Source organism: Arachis duranensis, chromosome 1 (assembly GCF_000817695.3).
Source record: "Arachis duranensis cultivar V14167 chromosome 1, aradu.V14167.gnm2.J7QH, whole genome shotgun sequence".
NCBI classification, from domain to species: domain Eukaryota; kingdom Viridiplantae; phylum Streptophyta; class Magnoliopsida; order Fabales; family Fabaceae; genus Arachis; species Arachis duranensis.
Window position 1 is genome coordinate 103,668,428 of NC_029772.3, and position 21,719 is coordinate 103,690,146.

The 21,719-nt window shown below is 33.2% G+C and overlaps 2 protein-coding genes across 2 annotated transcripts; one reads left to right on the top strand and one right to left on the bottom strand.

Moving 5' to 3' along the window:
- The first annotated feature begins 279 nt into the window (after window positions 1–279).
- LOC107470862 (uncharacterized) lies at window positions 280–3,874 on the top strand. The gene is made up of 4 exons (XM_052262733.1): window positions 280–384; window positions 2,284–3,150; window positions 3,338–3,484; window positions 3,653–3,874. Exons 1-4 carry the CDS (start codon window positions 280–282, stop codon window positions 3,872–3,874), a joined length of 1,341 nt encoding a protein of 446 aa, XP_052118693.1.
- A 12,115-nt stretch (window positions 3,875–15,989) lies between these two features.
- Window positions 15,990–20,189, bottom strand: LOC107468549 (protein CANDIDATE G-PROTEIN COUPLED RECEPTOR 2). The gene is made up of 6 exons (XM_016087861.3): window positions 19,638–20,189; window positions 18,265–18,456; window positions 16,888–17,050; window positions 16,696–16,798; window positions 16,330–16,411; window positions 15,990–16,247 (listed from the first exon to the last, which is right to left on the bottom strand). The coding sequence occupies exons 1-6, from the start codon at window positions 19,935–19,937 to the stop codon at window positions 16,170–16,172; spliced, it is 918 nt and encodes a 305-aa protein (XP_015943347.1). The 5' UTR covers window positions 19,938–20,189; the 3' UTR covers window positions 15,990–16,169.
- Between the last annotated feature and the right edge of the window lie 1,530 nt (window positions 20,190–21,719).

The window sequence follows — 21,719 nt, forward strand, 5'->3', positions numbered from 1 at the left end:
GGAGTTTTCAGAGCAAAAAGGCTTACTGAACCACTAGGAAGGAAGGACAAGGATAGTAGCACCTCCGGCGGTGCTTCCCGGTGACCATGGCGCCATTCTCCGGCAGCCAGGCGCGGTGGTGCGGCCTTTTCCTCATTTGGCGGGTATCCCTACTCACTGTTCGCGTTCTGCTCGTCTGTGAAGGCAACTCTCCTCGCGGCTCCCTTATCGGCAACATGACAGCTTTTAGCGGTGCACAACAGCTAGCCAGTGGCGATTCACGGTGAGGGAGATGGCGAAATGGCGAGGCGACGAGGAAATCTCACCATGTTCGGGCTTTCTATCTCTCCTAAACTCTGCGCGTTTCTCTCTCTTCCCTTCATCGGCGACGCGACGGGCGTGATGGTGGCGGTGTGGCGGCAGCTCCATCTCCTTCCTTGGCTCAATCTTCTTCTTCTCTGATGTCCCTCAGATATCACTCTCTTTTTCGTTTATTTTGGGAATTGAGACAGGGACACCAACACCGGTTGCACGCATTGAGAAAAAAGCTCCATATTAAGAGGAAGATGATTTTTTGACTAAGACTCCGTACAAACTAATTTCTGAGATTAGGGATCTTATAGAGGTTTTTATGTAACTTGATTACATTCTAAAATTTTCTTATGCCATCTTTTTTTATGTAGTGTAATCATTCGGTGACACTGTTTTAAGTGATTAAACTATGGAATTTCAGAAAACGGTTTGTGTGACCATTGGATTAGTGAAGGATTTTTCTCCGGGAAAGTCTTGGTGGTACAAGAGTTGCATTGTTTAACCACTCATACTTCTAAAAATAATTTTAATCTAGTATTAATTAAATTAACTCTAAAATAGTTATTAATCGATTTTAATAATCTACTTTCTTCAATAAATTAGACATATATACTGAATATGATCATAAATAATATAGTAATAGTTAAATCCATCAACAAATATATTGGCTATTAATCTATTATCACACTATAAAATAAATTAAATATAAAGGCTATTAGCACGCACTTATAAATCTATAAAATCGCATTGTCTTTGATTCGTGCAAGGGTTTACTTATCAAATAAATTTAAAATATGAACAAAAAATATTTATAAAATGGACCTAGTATCACTTGAAAGAATCATGGAAAATAATCAACTTACCTTATCATTTATGAGAACCATTTCTATGTAAGTCGTCTTGTTCTTGTCAAATTTAAATGAGACTTTCCATAACTTTATAATTCTTGCCTTTATTTTTCAAACTTGTTCATTACATAATCTACCATAAATAATAGTGTTGATAGAATCGTAGTTAGTATCCCTTAGGTATGAAAAATAATAAACAGAAGAAGTTCTATGTCTGAGGTACGAATTTTCTAGATGATAAATAATTATAACAATTCACTATTAATCTTTATATATATATATGTACACTAATTATACACGGTAATAATTAATAAATATTTTCAATAGAGATACTTGCTACAAATAGGTAAAATTTATGACATTGTATTTTATTAACCTTTATGATTAAATCAATAGAGATACTTACTCAATATATATGTTATTGACATTAATTATATGCCAATTATGGTAGATACTAATAATATCTAATAGTATCGTATTTAATTTACTAAATAATTTTTATACTTTATTAAGTCTTTTAATTTTCAAATTTTGTGTTAGCTTGAACTATAACATAAATTCATGTGGATTTATTTTTGGCCAAAATATCAAAAGAGTCGCATAAGAAGAGGATAAGGTTAAAAAACAAATTTGACAAAATCTAAAAAAATATCTTATTATCTAAACAATTTTGCAACTAAGATGAATTCATAGTTGAGTTGGAATTAAGTTGTCACTTAATGTATACTAAAAAAATAAAAAATATTGTTACATTAATTGGGAACTAATAACAAACAAGGTTTCTTAACAAATGGCACACATAGTTAGAAAGCCCACCAAAATAGGCATCTAACATTGAAAATTCAACAAAATTGGCATTAGATTCTGCTATAAAAGCAGTAGACATACAAAAATTTCATGTCAATAGAAATTCACCTTCCATTGTTTTTTCAAATATCAAAAATTGAATCTCCAACAAGGTACTTGTCTTTTTGACATGTTATGTGAATTTCAACTTCATATGTCTTATTCGAGCTCCACATGGTTTAATATTTTCTTTGTCTTCCTTAACATGGTTTCCTAGTTTATAAACATATGATTGATATTTCCAAAGATTAACATATAAACATATGATTGATGATCATATAAATATGACGATTCGCAGGAAAATATGAAGTTTATACCTGAAGTGTTATTACTATCATTAACAATTATACTGTTGCAATCAAGCATCATATTTGCACGACAATATGAGAATTCAAATCATATCAAGACGGCTACTTTTTATAGTGAGCAATTTGTATTGGAACCAGGAAAGGTTACGATAACAGATTTATTCGATATTGAGTTTCCAAGAGGACACATCGGAATCAAAAATTTTCAAGCCGAGTTAGTTGATGAACATCGGAATTCTTTGCCATTATATGAAGCTTACCTGCACCATTATTTTGTTTTAAGATATTTTGAAAATGTCACCATGTCACGTCAGGCTAATCAAAGTCAGCCCATATACGGTAAGTATTTTAGAAGAAACGATGGAGTATGTCAAGGTAGTGTTAATTCATATTCCTGGGGGCTTGGAGTTGATGCACGAAAAACTAGCTTAGAACTACCAGATCCATTTAGAATAGAAGTAGGTACGCACCCTGAGAATGTCCCAAAGGAGTATAATGAAGAGAAATGGTTATTCGATATCATGGTTATTGACACACGTGGTACAGAAGACAAAAACGGTTGCATCGAATGCAGATGTGACCATTATAATGTCAAAAGTGAAGACTTTGTAAGCAAAACCGGTATTGATGGGAAACCAATGTCTGGTGATTATAAAGGAGGAATTTTTTGTTGTGAAAAGACTTCTCAATGCAAATTACAAAAAGGATATAATAACAAACAACAGAGAAAAGCTTCCCTTAAATATACAGTAACATGGGTTGATTGGGATCAATACCAAGTGCCTATTAAGTTTTACATACTTGATGTTACTGATCAAGTGACATATAATGGCTCCGAATCAATTCATAATTGTATGGTAAGTGACAAGTATATTTCATTTCAATTGAATGCTAAAATGCATGATTCGTGTATTTCACATGGTGACATAATTTATCATAGGTAATTAGATTAGCCAAAAATTACTTTTTATAAAATGAAGTGAGTATTAATCTCTTTTTAATTATATAATAAATGATCGATAACAACTTTTTAATTTGTTGCAGGTAGAGTATTTTATCACTCCACAAAATACTGACATTGGGCATTATCATATTAAAAAGACAAAGATCCCAATGAAAAAGGGTGGTAATCTAATCTACTCTACAGTTCATGTGCATCCAGGAATCGTTAATGCAACTTTATATGGGGAGGTAATTATCAATATTTCATATCTAGTCTTTACAACTATGTATAAATTATTTTGTTAACTGAACATTCTATATTTGTTTATTAAGTAATATTATTTCTTAATTTTTCATCTTCTTAAGAAGTAAAATATTTTAAAATATCTTTGTCCTTATTTTTTTCCTTTTCTTCAGAATGGAAAGGTATTATGTGCGGTTCAACCAACATACGGCACAGGAGAAGAGCCAGGAAATGAAAAAGGCTATGTTGTTGGAATGTCTGGTTGTTATCCAAAACCAGGCTCTATCAAGATTCAGGATGGCGAAATATTAACGGTTGAATTCATACATGAAAATAAATATAATACTGGACTTATGGGACATTTCTACGTGTATTTGGCAGAAGAATTACCATAGTTGTCAGAACCGAACCGATGATCGAACCGATCAGGTTACTGGGTCACTGGGTTACTGGGTTAACCGGTGGGTCACTGGTCGAACTGGTTAACCCGGTATAATTAAATAATTATATAAATTTTAATGATTTTTTCTTTATTATAAGTACTTTTATTTTGTTTTTATAAAAATAATGATCATTTTTAAATTTTAATATTTTATCAATTAGTTTATATTTATTGTATTATTATATTATTATAGGTGAAAACTCACATGCATTTGTTTTCATGTGAAGTTGATATTTAAAAATAGTTAGATGATTTGACAAGTTTGACTAAATATCATCTAACGATTTTCAACTATCAACTTCATATGAAGACAACTGTATGTGAGTCTTTACCTATTATTATATACTATAAGTATTTATTGAAAAATAATATTAATAGATATCATATAATCATGAATAAAATAAATTGTGATTAATAAATTTTTTGTTTATCTTTTTAATTTATATATATTTAATTAATTTTATAGTTAAATAAAATATAATTAATTTAAAAATGAGTGACTTTAAAATTAAAATAAATTGAATATAAGTAAAATAAAAGATTGCTATATGTATTATAATTTGTATATATATTGGTAACAAGCATTGCCAGCTTGGTGGTAAGAGTGTCCTTGCTGTCGAAACCCATGTCAAGCATTTTGAAAAAAAATTTAGAAATCAGAAGCCTTGACACTTGGCAGCGCTGGAGCATATGGAGAATGGTGGACTTTGTAAACCCCGTAAAATTAGCAAATAATTAGTCAATAAATTAAATATTAATAAAAAATCAAAAACGTGAATTTTATAGTTTAATAAGATAGAACGAATTAAAATAAAAATTTTGACACTAATTTTAAAAAATTTGGCCAAAGATTGGGCTAAACGAGCCAAACTGGTCAAATCGATCCCAAATCGGGCCCGTGGGCCCAACCAACTCATTAAATAAAATGAGTTGAAGCTCATTCTCCTCCCCATTCATGCAAACACGCTGGGTTTCAGCAAGAAAGGGGGGAGGAACACTTCCCATTTACAAACCCTCACTCAAACCTTTGATTCCAAATAACTTCTCGTTCCAAGCTCCGATCGCCGCACCGTTTAAGGTCTTGGGAATGCTAGAGGCAATCCTAGAATGCCAACACTCAGATTATAAAACTTAAAGGACTAAAATAGAAACCAAGAATCAGGGTGATTCTCTAAAGCTTTCTAAACTTAACCAATTCCTTAAATCTAACTAAAACTTAACTAGAATCCTAAATCTCACCGCCTTCCCTCCGCTCCTCCATCCCCATTGAAATTATAAAGACAAACAAACAAACAATGGCAAACACAGGGAGAATACAAGTAATACAGATAGCAAATATAACAAATAGCATATTATAATCACTTAGAAAATCCCAATTAATGCACAAGTAAGCAATTTTTTTAGGACTTTAATACTCCTTTTTATCTATTTAGAAAATATATATTCTCTTTTTCTCAAGGATTAAAATAACATACACTTCAATTTATTTTGCTAAAAATACCTATTAATAACGTAAGACCCCAAATTTTCTGAAATTAAATAATGAATTATTTGTAATTTATTATGTGTATTTATGATTTTATTTTCAGAAAGTTATTTTTACAAAAAGTAATTAAATCAAAGTTATAAAACTTCGTGTTTAAAATTATCTAGGACTCATATAATTTTCATAATAATTGGGTATTTTTTTATTTAAAGTTTAAAGTTTTAGTAGTTGAAAAATAATGAGGATTTGTTAATTTAATTTGAATAATTGATATTTAAAGTTTAATACTTTAATTTTATGAATTAAAAGAAAATTAATTAGATTATCTCTAATTTTTAATTTAAAATAGCTATTTGAAACTAATTAGTGAGTTTATAAATAAATAGTATTCTTGAATAATAATTATATTAAATTATATTTGGTTTCTAATTACTACTCTACCCGCTAATTTTATTAAAATACCTAAATTAACCCTCATCTCTTTACCCTTTTAATTTAAACCCTAACCCTAATTTTATGGATTTGAATCCTCTAAAGTTTGAATTTCACTTTAGAGAGTAAAGTGTGATCTTCTACCCTTGAATAATTTCTCTTTCATATTTATTATTGGTCCCACTTAAAAAATCAATGGTGAGAGATCACACTTTACTTTCTAAAGTGAAATTCAAACTTTAGAAGATCCAAATCCTAATTTTATTATAACACACACACACACACACACACACACTCCCTCACCATCTCTCACTCAGCCGTCACATACACGCAGAGAAGATGAATGGGAAGAAGAAGAAAGGAAGGAGAAGAGGAAGAGGGATGGCACCAACGGGGCTAGAAGCCGCCGTCGCTGTTAATGTTGAGAGAGGGAGAGGGAGAGTGAGTGAGAGAGAGAGAGAGAGAGAGAGAGAGAGCAGACAAAAATGCAAGCTAGAGGAGAGGAAGTCACCGTCGCAGTGCACACCGTCGCTGGAGATCACCGCCCTCCTCTCTGATGTCATCATCGTCGAAGGAACGACCGCGGAGGGAGACATCGCCGTGGTAGCTGGAAATTATAGAGAATGAAGAGATAGAACGAGAGAGCTACAAGAGAGAAGGAACTCGCAGAAAGAAGGGGAAATGTGTGGAGCTTGTCCCCAATTCTACCAGAATCGTCGCCGCCACCAAAATTGCAAACCGGGGAGGATGAAGAGATCGTTCCTCCTGTCACTGCTGCAATTGTCAGCGCCGCCGTTGCTGCTTCCAAAAAAGGCCACCGGAACTGGGACGGTCGCCGCTGCTGAAGCTTCCATCATTAGGAGGGGTCGTCGCTATTATCGTTGCCGTTGCCAGAGCTGCTGTTGCACCTTCTTTATTTGTCTTTGTGGTGAGATTGAACTTGTTTTACCTCTTTTCACCACAATAATTTGTTCTAATTTTGCTTAATATCCATTCTGCGTTAATTCCAAATTATGTCAGATACGTTGTTGTTGCTGTGATTATTGTGGTTGCTTGAAAATCATCGAGGTTGTTGCTGCTGCTGTCAATTAAGAATAAAAGGGGATTTGTCACGTTTAATTTCTGATTTTCGACTAACTGAGGTAGGAGATGTTTGTTTACAAATTCGGAATGCTTTGAAAGTTTAAATGTGCATTTAAGTTGATGAGCAATTTATGGATTGCTTATCTTTTTCAAAGTTTGATCAATTAAGCTTTGATAATTTATGATTATTTTTCGTAATCAAATAAAATTGATAATAGATTAAAAAGCGATTAAATACTCTAAAAAAATTAATTAGTAACCATGCTTGAAGTCTTTTAGTGGGTGGACTAGGATTTGCACAAATTGTTTATTGCCATAATATGTGAAAATTTAATAACTTAATGATATACTAAGATAAAAAAAATAAATACATTGATATTGAAAATTTGATTTGTATATATTGAGAAATTGTTTGGTATTGAAACGGTTGAAAAGGGTTTGAGAGATGTTTGATTTGGATGGAATTTATAAAGGGTGCAAAAATCCGAGAATTAGGAGAGGTACTACCAAAATTTTTAAAAGAATTTGAATAAAAATTGAATAGTAAGAATGACGAGAATCATTGTTGTTTCCATAAAGACTAGAGACTTTGTCTTGGTGTTTTAATTTGATTAATTCTAATTAAAGAGTTATGTTTTGAGTATTTTTAGCGAATTTAAAGTAATGGGATTGATTATTTAAGGTTAAACAAAAATGAGTTTTATGGTTGTGTTAATTTGTGAAATGGATTTGTAATTTAACTTATTTGATTTGATTAACAATGAGTAAAATAAGTAATTAAAGCTAACTTCAAAAATGTTTAGATATAAAAAGTTAATTATTTATCAACCAAAGGATTTGAAATAGGAAGAGTGAGTTTGAGGTTTTAAATGAAATTATATATAATAATTGAGAAAAAAGAGAGTTACTTAAAGAATATGATTACAAAATTGTGATTTCAAAAAATAATGAGGTTAGTATCAAGTACCTTTAACTATATCCTAAGTTGAACTTAAGGATTATGAAAGCTTGGTTTGTTAGCCCATAAAGTAAATAATTAAAGAACGATGTGATGAGATTGAATGGGCAGATCATGTGTTTGAGTTAGATTAGGATTGTTATAAACGATTATGTTGTATGAGTTAGTTGCAACCTTGACCTTGAGTCTAGGATATCTCATTAGACGCCCCATACCCGCAAACTGGATGTAATGGCCTAAGCCTAACCCGGCGGATATTAAAGTGTGTGGAGTAGGAAGTAGAGTTGTGATATTAGTTATGAGATTAATAATAAAAAATGAGACTCGATTAAAGGCTTACAATGAAAGGTGAGACTAATATGAGAATTATAATGAAAACTTTGATTAAGTTGAAATATATGTAAGAGATTATGATTGATGATGATAATTATGCTATTGATAACAAGATTGGTAATAATGATGAATTTGATTATGATGGTTTTGATTGATGATAACTATTAATTGGAAAGGACGTAGGTTTTGTCCCTCTTGCGTGATTTTCACTGTGATATGACTATTAATTTGGCAAGGACGTGGGTTTTGTCTCATTTTCATCACTAATGAGACACCTGCACCTGGCAAGGATAGTGGCTTTATCCTGCTTGCTCAGTGTTGTGGTGAAGATGTGGGAATAGTGTCATAGTCCTGCTCACGGATTGACAATGATGTTAAATGTCCTAGTGATAGAGGGGATTATGATGAATTATAACTTATGAAATTGGTTAAGATTGCGATTATGATTGAATATGATTATAAATGTGATATGATAACTGAATTGGCAAGGACGTGGATTTTGTCCCGCTTGCGTTGTTGATGAGGCACCTGCACCTGGCAAGGATAGTTATTTTGTCCTGCTCGCTCAGTGCTGGGGTGTAGATGTGGGGATGGTGGTTCTGTCTTGCCTACATTATCTCTAATTGCAAGATGGAAAGGCACTCTCCTTTGTTTTATATGGCAGAACCTCACAAGGGTAGGTGGTAGGACACTCTTCCTCAATTTATTTCCCCTGGTGATACCTCTAGGAGGTGGTAAGGCACACTCCCTCGATTATATTCTTTTTGGGGATGTGCAATAGAGAGATGATGTCCAGGTTAGCTACCGCATGTGTTGGGTCTAGCAGTATAACCGACATGTGAGCTCACGGCCAGTAAAACAGGCATGCATCATATGCATTTATTTAAATTATTGGGTGTGTATTTTATTATTGTGTTGTGCTTATATATTTTATCTTGTTACGTGCTATGTGTTATGTGCTTTCTATGTGTTTGTTTCTGTATTTTGATTGCTGGTATACGAAGGAGAAGAAGGTTGAGGCGGATTGACTTTAAGATTTTTTCTTACTAATTTTGTGTTGAATGTATAAGAAAGAGAGATTGTGGTTTATTGGGCAGAAAACACTTAGGTGAGTCTTTAAACCTAAAGAAAATATTTAAAGATTTATTTTGATTTTCCAAAATATATATGACTAAAAAATATTTGAATATACAATTGTATATAAGTGAGTGAAAAATGGTTTTCTTGAAAATAAAGAAATAAAGAACACGAGCTTTTATAAAGATAGACTTTCTTGGGATATGTGTTGACTAGGTGTATTTGTTTCTATTACTTTTGTGTCATTCTCTTCTCCTACGGAGGACTGTGTAGTTTGGTTCTCACCCCCTACATCCAATATGTTTTTCCTCGCCCTTATTATTTTACATCTTGTAAAGAGAGATAGGAACTGTAACTATATAATATATGTTTGCATGCTATTTGTACAAATTGTTATTGTAAATAAAAAGTGCGGTCATGAATTGTGATGTATTTATGTATATTTGTATGATTTGTTTTTAAAAGGAAATAAAGCGTATAAAAAAATACATACCAATTTTTTAGAGAAAAGTTAATAAGAATTGCAGGTAAAGGCTCCTACTTATTATAGTTATATATAGAATTCGTCATAATATCCACGCTATCAGAGTGGCGCAGCTGAAAGTATGACATTCTGGTGAGGAGGGTGTTACATTGAATAGTCAGATTTGTGTTTGAATAGGGACAAATTGAGTCTAAGAAGAGAGGGGCACTTATCCCCACTAGACTTTTAAAATGTTATTACTAATTATATATAAATAAATATATTTATCTCTATTGTTATATTATTGTTGTCCCAACAATAAATTATAAATTACTTTTTTTGATAATTATGTAAAAGAGATTATTAAGTTTACTATGAAAAAATACACATCTTGTTAAATTTGATTGACATCAAAATAAAAAATAAAAAATAATAAGTAGTAATAATATTTTTAAAACTAACCAATTAGTTAATTACCAAACTAAAGCTTAATTTTCTAAACATAAGTAAAATTATTAATATTGTTTCTTCAAAAATTGGCTAAAATAAGAAAAAAATATTATCACTATAAGAAATTACCGGAGTGACCGCTATTAGCGACCCATTTTCAACCAATGCTACCAAAGTAGTATCAAACGATATTGGTGGCTAAATTGGTCGCTAATAAAATCGCTCACTAACTGGCGATCGCTTTTTTTGTCGATGAGAAAATTGGTCGTTAAATAGCGACCAACTTCTCGGTTGCTAAACCGGTTGCTAATAAAATCGGTCACTGATGTCTGATCTAAAAATCTAAAATCGGTCGCTAAATCGGTCACTGTTACTAATTTTTTTTATCATAGGTTTTTACTAATTATTCACAATATCTATATCGAAATATAGAAATTAAAAGAGACAAAATTCATAAATACATCAAATTTATGATCCACAATCTAAATGTACATTGATGGCTTACAATCCACAATCCAAATTCATGGTCCATGGTACATTTACTACTCATATCTTATAACACTAAACCTGTAAATCTACATTGATCTTCTGATTTACAAAAAGTAGCACATAATATTGTGTGCAGTTAAGAAAATGAGATTCTGAAAGTAACGTGGTTAGGAGTGCTTATGGAATCAGAAAGCTTTTCACACTGCTCTAACTGGTTAAAAAAGAAAAACTAATGCAACTTGATACACCTAGAAAGGGAAACATTAAAGAAGCAATCAGATATATGACATAATAGAAAATTCTCATCTTCTAAGGAAACTTCTCAAGACACCCACAATTAATAAACATAGTGCCCTATTAAACAGTTAATAAAAGATAAAAATATTATCTATCTATTAAATAATAAAAATATATAAAGAACTAACTTTTAGTTACCTAAGATTAACTAATTTTTTATTGTAAAAATTTGTAATTTTTAGAAAATTTAGGATTTATGATTCAAGGTTTATAATTGACAGTTTATTGTAAAACATACATGTATTTTTTATATTAGAGAATTATATTGACTTCCTTACTAGATTAAAATATTTGATAACAAAAAAATAAAAAAATATTACATAACATTATTAATATAAAATACGACAATTTATTATCATTTTGGATTATTATATGATTTTAAAAAATAGAACCTGATTATTTCTAACACAAATTATTTTTTATATTGCATTCGTTCTGGAGATATGCAGCTCACTACGCCGGGCGCATGATATACCGGTGGGTGGTGGGCCAAGACTTCTCGCTATAGGCGAGAAACTAACGCTAGAAGGTCGGTGAGTGCGAAAAGCCCGGGAGGAGCCACGCGTCCCAAGGTCTAGATGGATCTCTGTCATTCCTGCAAAAGGATTCCCATGAATTGTGAGAAGCATGGGACTGCGCAACGCTTTTTCTACGCATGTTGGGTGAAGCTATCCCCACCCCTAAACATTGTATAAATGATCTTCCTTCTCGCGTTCTCCATAAATCTCAGCCTTCCTTCTCAGCGTTCTCCATAAATGAATATATTTATTTCTATTGTTATATTATTCTTGCCCCAAAAAAAAGTTAAAAATAACTTTTTTGATAATTATGTAAAAAAGATTAGAGTTTAATAAAATTAAAAATAACTGTCCCGGTTGCAAATCTTTATTTTTTTTAATTCAAAATAGGAAATTATTAAAAATTAATTAACTTAATTATCATTTGAATTAAATTTCTTTTTTACTCTTATTGTACACATTGTACACTAATATCATTGTCTCCCCATACTTTTTCTTCTGATAAAGATTGATATCATAATGTAACAATTACATTCAAATGAATTTATAATGAACCAGTGCTAAATATAATGAGCATTTAACCGAATTATAACTTAGTTTGTAACGGACTTATCAGAATCAATGCCGACTTATAGTGAGCATATGACCGAATGATAGCTCGTCTTGTAACAGACCTATCAGGTGCAATTAACTTCAATACAACATATGCTAGAAAAAGGTAGAACAAAAGCAAAGGAAGAACCAACACCTTAATGTCAATATGTTGTAACAATAACATTCAGAGACAACAATGCATCACACACAAAGACAACACCTAAATGAATCATATAAACTCAACAAACATATTGATCCTCAGAAAACCACAACCTAACTAACTATGCAACAAGACCTTCCCCAGCTGAACTCGACCCGGAACGATGAGGGCATTGACTATGGATACGTCCCTCTTCCCCGCAAAGGTTGCATCGTCGCGGACCACGCATCTGGAGAGCATCCATTTCGTTCAAATATTGGGTTGATTTGGGTCAACCATTACTACCTCCCTTGGGTGCAGGAATAGGGATCAACTGTGACCTAGTGTCAGCTGGCCATGTGCTCGGATCTCCAACTGGTACAAACTTAGTCCTGTAAACTCTACCAATTTCGTCCATTTCGTATACATCGTGCACGTAAACTCGCCAATCGAGACACTGGTTTGCACAATATGCAAAAATGTGGCGACATGGAAGTTGAGTCACCTAGAAGTTACCGGAGCTGCAAACTCTGCGCCTGAAGTCAACCGTGTATTGAACTCCATCAGGCACCTCACAAACCTCAAAAGCTTCATTGTATCTATCAAATTGATGCACCTGCATGTTCCCTTATGCTTGTAAATTTTCCTACAACTTCGCAATGAAAAATTCAGAGAAGGAATGTCTAGCATTGATGCGCTCTTGATCCTCTATGCTCTTTCGAGTAAATAGCTCATTGAGTATATGACCCCATCGATTGGTTATCATATGACCAATACAAAGTTTATGCACTCAACCAGATTGGTTATCATATGATCCTATCGATGCCCTTCATCGAAAGCCATAACCCACTGTTGACGATCAATCCTGTCACGCCATTGAGTATATGTCTCTCCCCACTCTCGCAATCTCTGGGACTACTCGTTGTATTGTTGTTCTATCTTTGAGTGCCCTGCAACGAAATTTGTCTCAAGATGGTACAACTCATTACTAATTCAAAAAGTATATAACAAAATAAAAATCTAGAAAGACCAACTTTATTTAAAGAACATTTTTTTACCCATATTTATGATGAGGTTCTGCAAGTATGGTGCCTTGAATCTTTGTATGAAGTTCGACATAATATGCCTGATACAGAAACGATAAAATGCTCTAGGAGGAGTCCACGCTCCGTTACTTATGGCCATTGCTGTGCTGATAGAGTTGTGCCGATCAAAAATGATACCGACACCATCCCTCTTGACGACATTCCTCTGTAGATTATTTAGAAAAAAAAATGCCATGCATCTGTGGTTTCTCCTTCAACGATGACAAAAACAAGTGGCACAATATTCTGGTTCCCATTTTGGGACATAGCAACCAAAAGAGCTCATTTATATTTTTCATACAAATGTGTGCCATCAACCTACACAAGTGATTTGTAGTGTAGGAAAGCTCTAATGTATGGATGGAAGCTCCAAAATACCCAGCTCATTATTTTGACGCCTTCGTCCACCACAGACGCACGATATGCTGGTATAGTATCTACTTGAACCATAGAACCTGGGTTTTGAGCGCACATTGCCATACACCATGCCAGCAAATACTCATATGAAACTTTCCAACTGCCAAAGATTTTTGTAATTGATTTTTGCTTTGCCAACCAAGCTTTATGATAATTTATCGTATATTTGAACTTCGATTGAACAGCTGCAATGACAAGTTGGACCTTCAAGGATGGGTCGACTTCAATACGAGGCCTAATAGCATCCGCAATTGTGTCTGAATCCAGTTTCAGATGGTCTTGAGAAATTGTCCCCATAGTACACGCATGACTTCCATTGTATTGCCTAATTTCCCAATAATACTATCGCTGAATCAAACTAGCCCGAATAAGCCAATCACAATCTCTACCATACTGCAAGCATTTCGCATAAAACGTTAAAGACTCAGACTCGTAGATCCTATAATCGACCCCTTTAAAAAGGGTGTAATTCCTAATTGCCATGACCACAGCCTCTCAGAAACTAAATTCCATTCCAACAGCAAACTCACTATCTTGCAGAAATGGAATGCCTACAAACAACGAAGAACAATTTCAAAGTTCTATAAAAGTATATGTCATAATATTTAACGTCTTAATTAAAAATAAAATTAAAATATCACTAATTTGTAGCCGTTTTGATTCAGGCCCTTACAATATCAAGCAAAATAATAAAACTTATTTGTATCTTTTTATTTAGTGCAAAACAATCTTATTAACAACTATTTAGAGACTTGTCAAAATTTGAAATATTGAAATAATCAACATTCTTTAAAAAAAATATTTTAACCAACATTCTTTAAAAAATGATAGTCACATACTTGGTTTTGCAAACTCAGGAAATTCCAGTGCGTGCATAGCGTTGAAGTCCAGAGCACGCATGAAAGATGGCACATCAAAGGAATGTTGGCTTGCTGTCGTGTTTATTGAAACATGAACTTTTGTGTCATTTGCCTCGTTCCCTTCATTGTTTCCTCCCAACATGTTATTGTTGGCTAAGAACTCTTCTTCATTGTCACTACTTTTTACTTCCCAATCCGTGTTGTACCCTTCATTTAGCAATGATTCATCTGCTTTGTCACTAACAACCAACTGCTCGAACTCAACATACAACTCTAATGTCGGCACCTGAGCTTGACTCTGTCGATAAAACATTAACATCTCTAGCATAGTGGCTTCGTCGGTCACATTCATTAACTGAAACTGTATCACACCACTGGAATCTAACACCGATTGTCTGTATAAAATGCTTCTCTTTTTGAAATATCATCATATATATGTTGACATAGTCTATTTTGTAAATAAATGACATTGTACAAAGCATAATAAAAGAAGTTGGACTCCTAGGAACAAATTTCACATCTTCAGTTGTGTGTGGTATAACCTTGCCATCAAAATGCACTAATAAACTCATGTTGCCTTACAGTACTCGTACAAGAAAGTTGTTACACCACTTAAACTAAAAATGTTGGAGACATTGAAGTTAAAGAAAGAAAAAGTGGAAGAATGAAAAACAAAAATCTGAAAGGAGAGAAAGAATTTCTTTCTAATATGAGTTCGGTTATCTCCTTATATAAGAGAAAACAATAAAATTTTTATTAGAATTTTTCGCTACAAAACAGTAAACTTTTGCTACCAATACTACTAAATTATTACAATTTGACATACGAGATACAAAAACTATTAAATCAACCTACTAAAGAGAGCTTCTCGTAGTTTGTGAACTACTAGCATCATATCACCTGTATAAAGTCACCTTTTTCCTAAAAAAATAATTTCTTCCAACTTTCTCAACTGAGAGGTACCTTTTTATTTAAAAAAAAATCAAAATTCATCTCGCCATTGGCGAGAAAACTTTTTATAATTTTTTAATAAATCATCTCGCTATATGCAAGATATATGAATTTTGAATTAAAACTTTTAAAAAAGATCTTCTCGCCGTCAGCGAAAAAGTTGGAACCGGACCACCGCACTAAAATACATCACCCTCCAACCTCATCTCTAGGCATAACTCCAAAAATCAATGCATATCAAAATTTTTCGGCCTATTTCTAATGCATAAATTTCATAATTTTTTTAAATGTCACTTTCATCGTTTTGTCCTACCTTTTTCTTTTTCTTTTTTGGTCTTTTGTTGTCTGAATTTTGACCTACGTATCCTACCATTTTTGACAGGACAGGTTAATATGTCCAAATTGCCAAAAACAGGCAATCGGTCGAGGCAGATCGGAGCAAATTGTGGACCAATGGTTTGATCCCCCACTAAGGAAGGTGCCGTGGGAGCATTCAGCATAGTTCAACTTCACTTTGTTAAGAAATTCATGCCATAAAAATAGTTAGAATCTCCAAATATTTACATTACAAAGAACAAAAGATGCTTGTTCAACCCATTTATTAGTTGTTGAGGAATTATTCCAAGTCAGCATCAAAGAACCCAGCATCCTTCATTTCAGAGTAATATGCGTTATCCAAAAGAAAGTCTTCCTCCTGCATCAGGGCAAATGCAAAATCTGATTTCCGTGCACAGAAGAAAACAAAAACGAAACAGTTAATCATAAAGGGGACTTACCTGGAAAAAATCTGCCAGAAAAGTTGCATAGAGAAATGGAAGATATAGAGAGTGGTAACAAAGCACAGTGAGATCATACAACCTGCAGATGGGAGGGATATCCATCACTCAGTGCAAAAGTTACAGAGATTGACAGGGTACCTATTCTACTAGGAAAATTCAAATGATTATTGTACTCATTCTATCTCGAACATGGAGCCGACTCGACTCACTCTCCTCTATCATTGGATGGAGTGTGAGACCTATATGGCTTGAATCTCACACCCAAAAAATGGCGAAGGGGAGTGAGAGATAATTATCAGTATCCAAACAAGAATAAGTACAAATAACAAACTTTCTGCTTGCAAAGAAGTTATATAGGATTACCAGTTGCCAAGACTCATGCCAAGTCCTGCTAGCCCGCAAGAAAACAGGGCAATTGCACTGAAGACAAACATTACAACAACATAGTTGTGGAAAGCTGGCCTGGCTGCAGAGGTTACAAAATTTGGAAGTTAGAATATGAATTAATGGATCCATTTAGAACATATACCTGAAAGAATTAGATGTTATACTCACGAGGCAGCTTCTCCCTCCGTTTGGAGAAATGTACAAATAAGATGAAGCCATATGCCATAGCAAGCAATAATTTATGTATTATCCACAAACTCCACTTAACTGTATGAGTGCTTCCAACATTGCGATTGAACAATGGGACCGAAAATCCAAATACATATATTGTCTGGTGTGGAAGTTTTAATCAAATGAAGGCCAGTCAAGAAACCATAAATAAAAGGGTGGCAAAAATCTAAAGCAGTCTATGACAGGAGAAATTTTTTGTGCTTAATATGGAAGAATAAGTAGCAATGAATGGAAACTTCTTAAAACAGTGAAAGAAACATTATATTTTGTTTTACATCATGTTTGATGCTTCAAGACTATCTTTCTTGATTGTGTTCATTGTAGTATTTCCTGTTCCTTCAAATAACGTCTCATTCATGGTCATCAATCTTGCTGGTATTAACAAATAATGATACAAATTAGTACTTCTCTTCTTTGAATAGTGCTAATACAAATGTGTTGGCATTCTGAGGTGGTATATATTATTTGGAAATGCGACATGCATTAAGATCAAGGATACATTGAAAATCAAAACAATCCAAATTTATAACTGGTGTAGAGGAAAATCACATGCAACTATAAAGGAGGAAACTAATAGGACAAATTACACAAATGGAAGTATGGAACTTATGGCCGGCAGCTAAAAATTTGATTTCCAATATCTATCTTTTGCGCATTCAGATTAGGTCTCCAATGATAAAAATGGCAATGGAGCCTCGTAGGAGTTCAATTTGACATACCAAAAAAATATGCTATGCTATTGGCAAAGGATTTGTAGAAGCATATGTTGCAGCAAAAGAACACAGAATGCAGGGCCTATTTAGTATACACCACCAAATCATATTTAGATACACCAAGCATAAACTCTCACTACTTGGTTTTACAACAATGAAGCATAAACTCATCATTTTCATAGCAAAACTCATTAGCCAGATACTATTTAAAATTCAGGGTTAAAAATACCATGCAACAATCTGAAAATTCAAATTGCTAATAATTTTATTGAAATGCAAAATTGATGCATGCAGGTATGGGAGATTCTGGCAGCCATCATGTGGAGTCAATACTCCACATTTCTTTTGCAAAGTGGCGCCCAACATTTCTTTTGCACCTTAGAGATTAGGAAAGAGGAAATAATGAAGATGGTATTGAAGATAAATCCCAATAATGAAGATAAAAATATTAAAATGAATTCTTAAACAACAAAAAATTTCGGCAACCCATAAAGTTAAATGTTAAAAGAAATGAAAAAAATACAGTTTTATTTTACACATTAAATAAAAAAGCATAACACATGCATTTAATATGCTTATATGAAAGAAACAACAATCTCACCTTAAGCAGGGCATCCACTAGGACAACAATTCCCGATACAAGGAAAGTGCGTGCTAGAGTTTCCATGCTATTCATGCAGTTGTCCTTGAGTAAGAAAGCCATCAAGCTTATCTCCAAACACAGCATACCAGCTGTTGTAAATAACGACAGGAAATTCCATGCAACCTCCTTTCCAGGAGAGCACTGCCATGCCTGCTTGAGCACAGGGAAACAAAAATATTCAAATTTGAAAGAAACAGAAGTGAGAAGAAGGAACTGTACAAATCCTATTGCCAAAATGGAGCAACAAAAGTGGTTCTAAAAATTTGAGAGAAAGCACATAAAGAAATGAGAAATCAGGAAAGATAATGGTATAGATTCTGCTTGCAGCATGCAAATCACTTTCAGCCATTGGAATCTAAGAGAAAATAGTGTCCATCACAATTTAGATTTTTGAAGGTTACATTGTCACATGGCAAGAACAAACAGGTGTGAGATCCATCTTATCTTTATTAACTCACACAGCGGGAAATTTTCCTTTCAACGATAAAATCAATATACTTGGCAAAGGAAACTACTGAGAGAAATGACCATAAAAATATGAACAACAATTTAATGGGAAGAGCAATATGTAAATTTAAGTGCAAAAATTCTGCAGGTATAAATTACAAAAATATTAGCAAACAACTAACAAACAGCTGCAAAAGACATACTACCGAAACCCTATTGCGTGACCAGCCAAAGGAATAAGCACATGCTGATCAAAGCATCAATAGCCTTGTCATAGAAATTATACACCCAGCCTAAATTTCATACCATTGAGATCCCACTCTTTTAATACTCTTTTAATACTCCATCAACCGTTATCTTCACAAAAAACAGAAATGATATATCCTCCCAACATTTCTAAACAAAGAAAGTATTGGGTGTTTTCTTTCAAGGTATTGAATGCGTTTAAACATCTTTACATAGGAATCAAGGCGATTATTAAGAATGTGTTTATGATGGTATATCATTAGTTCAGTACTCCTAAAGTTACCTCAAACATCTAAAGTTGAGTAATAGCTTGCATAATTTTACTCAATTTCAACTAGAAACTATGAAACCATTGAAACTACTCAAACACCATCAGTCCCTCGCAACTAGTCCATTGCTAAATTAATTGCTTCTTCCTTAGCTTCTAAGCAAAAAACCAACAGTAGCAAAATAAAAAAGTAAATATAAGAGAACAAATTATCCAAATACAACTTCCTCGCTATCTTTTCTTCCATTTCCTATAATCAGCCAATTAATACGCCAAACCAAGTAATTCCGAAGCGAAAGAACAAGATATAGATATAAAATAACAAATAAATTAAAAAAAAAAAATCAGGAGAAGGAAGTAGGTGATGTACCTGAAAAAACGACCAAGCGAGATTTAAGAGGGTAACGAACCAAAGGAGGGCATAATAGGAAATCACAACATACGAGCCTCCATTAGCAAGCCTCTTGAGGTTCTTCCTTGCTTGCAGGGCCAGGTACAGAACAAATAGAACCGACAAAACGACAAGGAAGCTGTCGTACCAGAAGAACCTATCGCAGTCGTCCGACCTCAGATCCGCATCAACGGCCAGGATCGAAGATGACGAAGGTGACTCAGACATCGATGAATCGACGATCCGGATCTGCGCCTCTGGGAATCTCCTCCTCCACATAGTGTCAGTGTGAGAGGAAACTAAACCTGGAGTTTCAGAGGGATTTGGAGGAAGGGAAGACGCATTCTTGTTTTCGGTTAGGTTTGATTGATGCGAAGAAAAGTGGCGGCGGCGGAGATCTTGGTGGTGGTGGTGGTGATGGTGGTGATTTTGACGATGGAGTTGTGTTTTACGAGTTTTTTTAATTTGAGGAAACGGTGACGACTGACGAGACACGATCGTAGGCAGGAAGGAACGAATAAAAAAATTTCTTTTGATTGTTGTAAATTTTTTATACAACTATTTAAAAAAAATTGTTAACAAATATTCCACAAATACTTGTGGAAAATACTAGTGTAATATTTTTATTAAAATATATATTAAATCGTTACTATTATACTTTAATATTTTTCTAACAGAGCAAGATTAAAGGTTCTTAGATTCTTAAATCCTAAGCCTCTTTTATTTTTTTGGTATACACAGTGTATCTCAATCTATTGAAATCTCTTTTCTCTTTACTTCTACCCCAAAATATTCTATCTAAAATTCTTTCATTAGTGATTCAAATAACTTTTCATTACTTTCATTCGTATTTAATAGTTTTTTTTATATTGTGTATTTGGAAATTTTTTAAATTAAAATTAATTAATTTGATTTGTAAATCAATTTTTTTATTATTAGAAAATAAATAAAAAGTAATTTGATTTAAAAATGTCATGGTTTTAATTTGTCTTTACATATTAGTGTAAAGAAAATAGTCAGAAATTAATTTTATTATGGAGCCATCGTTAGTGTAGGATGCAGATATGGAGAGGAGGGGAGTTTTACCGGGCTGTGGTGTCAGGAACACAGTAATCGGACCCTGCGAGTTGTTGATGGGAACTCGGACCCTCCGATTTCCTGTAAATTAAAAAAAAATTCCTCTCAAGCAGAAATCGAACCCAACAACTAGTATAACGAAATAAAAATAAAAAAAACCAACAAAGAAAACGGACATTCCGTTTTGATGAAGACATATCGCACAGTCAATTTTCTCCCATGTGAATTTTGTATACAAGCAAAACGGACCCTCCGATTTGCTTACAAAATTTTCAAAACAAAGAACTCGGAGGGTCCGATTTCTTCCTTCCCATAATTCGGTGTAGCACCCCCACATTCCATAATCCGGCACAACACCTGTCCCTCTTCCATAACCAAAAAAATTAGCCGAAAATAGTCTAGAGAGAAGTAGTAATAGATTGTATAATATAATTGGAGAGTAAAGGGAAAAAAATATATAATTTTAAACTCAAATTAATTTATTCTCACTTAATTTACAATACAAATATAAACATTAATTTCTAAATCAATTCAATTTTTATTTATATGATTTATCCCAAACGTAATAATTAATTATTCACAATTTGATTCATTTTAATTTAATTCAATTTTAAAACAATTTGTTTTAAAACACACAAGTATGTATCTTTTTATTTGTAGCAATATGCCAAGGTAACTATTGATCAAGAGTTCAATAATGTTATGGCTAATGTGAAAAAGATCAATAAAAATGTGTGGGAGTATTGGTCAAAATTTGATCAAGCAATTTAGTCAAAGTCAAAATTTTTAGAAGGACCAAAAGTGGATAATTTGATAAGCAATAACTGTGAGTCATTTATCTCGATCATTGTGAGTGTGCGAGAAAAGAGTATACTTACAATGCTTGAGAAACTGAAGTTTTATATCAGAAAAATCATGACTACACACAAAGATGCAATAATGATATATACTGGCAAACTAACCCCTATACAACCTATACAAGTA